The following is a 1,319-nucleotide window of genomic DNA, read 5'->3' on the forward strand; positions in this document are numbered from 1 at the left end:
CAGACAGACAGACAGACAGACAGACAGACAGACAGACAGACAGACAGGCAGACAGGCAGACAGACAGACAGACAGACAGACAGACAGACAGACAGACAGACAGACAGGTAGATCAAGAGAAAACAAGCGAGTTATTAACAATATTAGGGAATGCTGTACACGTTAACCAACACATTATGCATGCATAGCTTAAATGATACGCGTATCTATTTTAAACATACATGTAATATATTCTCTGCTAATTTTGAATTCTTGTTTTTTCTATCCTAGTCATCTTCATCATAATCGGCATCATCGTTTATGCGGCGGACTACTATGACCCGCTTAAAGAATCCGTCGATCTTGGCTACTCCTTTGCTCTTTGTGTCGTTGGTGGCATTCTTTTGGCAAGCGGAGGCGCACTCTTCTTTTTGGGAGACAGGAAAGACTGAACTTGGAATGAATCTTGAATTTATAATAATATGTACTATTGTGGTGAAAATGCTCGCATGTCGTATTCTGTCCGTGAACATTAAGCCAGAGTAATATAATATTTGTAAGAATGGGAAACGGTTTGTGTGATACCATTTTTGGGTTGAAATGTCCAGAAACATGTTTTAGTTTCCTTTTTTTTCTACACAATGCTCAATTCGGTACTCAATACTGCAGTGTAATATGATAATAATTATAATAATTATGTTTTATTTTGGATTTACCCAGTCGCTGCTGTACAGCTCGTCATAGTACACTGAGATTTTGGTGGGGTTTTTGTTAGTTTTTTAAAAGTTTTTTTTAAGAGAGATAGTTTTAGTTTTAGTAAGTGTTTTACGGCATTCGCAACTGAATAATGTCATATGAGCGCCAGAATATAAAAGGTGTTACAAGAGAGTAACAAACATAAAATAGAAGGAGGGGGGTAAGGACGGTAGTTTTCTATAGGAAAGCTGGAGCAAACCACACCAGAGCAACCGCTAACCACACACTAAGATAGATAGCGAAATCGAGAGAGAGTGTGAAGTAGAGAGAAGGGGGGAGGGGGAGAATAAAAGAAAGAGAGTGACAGTTAGAGAGAGAAAAAAACAGAGTAAGAGAGAGAGAAAGTGTGTGTGCGTGTGTGTGTGAGTGAGTGTGTGTGTGTGTGTGTGTGTGTGTGTGTGTGTGTGTATGTGTGTGTTTGTGTGATCTCCTCAATGACTTTGATACCCGGAAACTGTATGCTTTTGCTATTATCAAATAAATGAGATTTTTCTAATAAAAGTTCGCATTTCTCAAAAGAGAACAGTTATTTACAATCAAGATTGCGTGATCAATGTTTACTCTAAAGTTGTTGTATTTCATTC

General features: G+C 38.1%; 1 protein-coding gene across 1 annotated transcript in view; it reads left to right on the plus strand.

Annotated features, from left to right (window-relative positions):
* Nucleotides 1-1,273, plus strand: part of LOC106013226 — a gene marked incomplete at its 5' end in the record, with an annotated part of 1,999 nt that extends 726 nt beyond the window's left edge. The window contains 1 exon segment of the mRNA XM_013088363.2: nucleotides 271-1,273. Coding sequence (XP_012943817.1) covers nucleotides 271-431 — 161 coding nt within the window.
* Between the last annotated feature and the right edge of the window lie 46 nt (nucleotides 1,274-1,319).

Source organism: Aplysia californica, unplaced genomic scaffold (genome assembly GCF_000002075.1).
Source record: "Aplysia californica isolate F4 #8 unplaced genomic scaffold, AplCal3.0 scaffold00729, whole genome shotgun sequence".
Classification (NCBI taxonomy): domain Eukaryota; kingdom Metazoa; phylum Mollusca; class Gastropoda; order Aplysiida; family Aplysiidae; genus Aplysia; species Aplysia californica.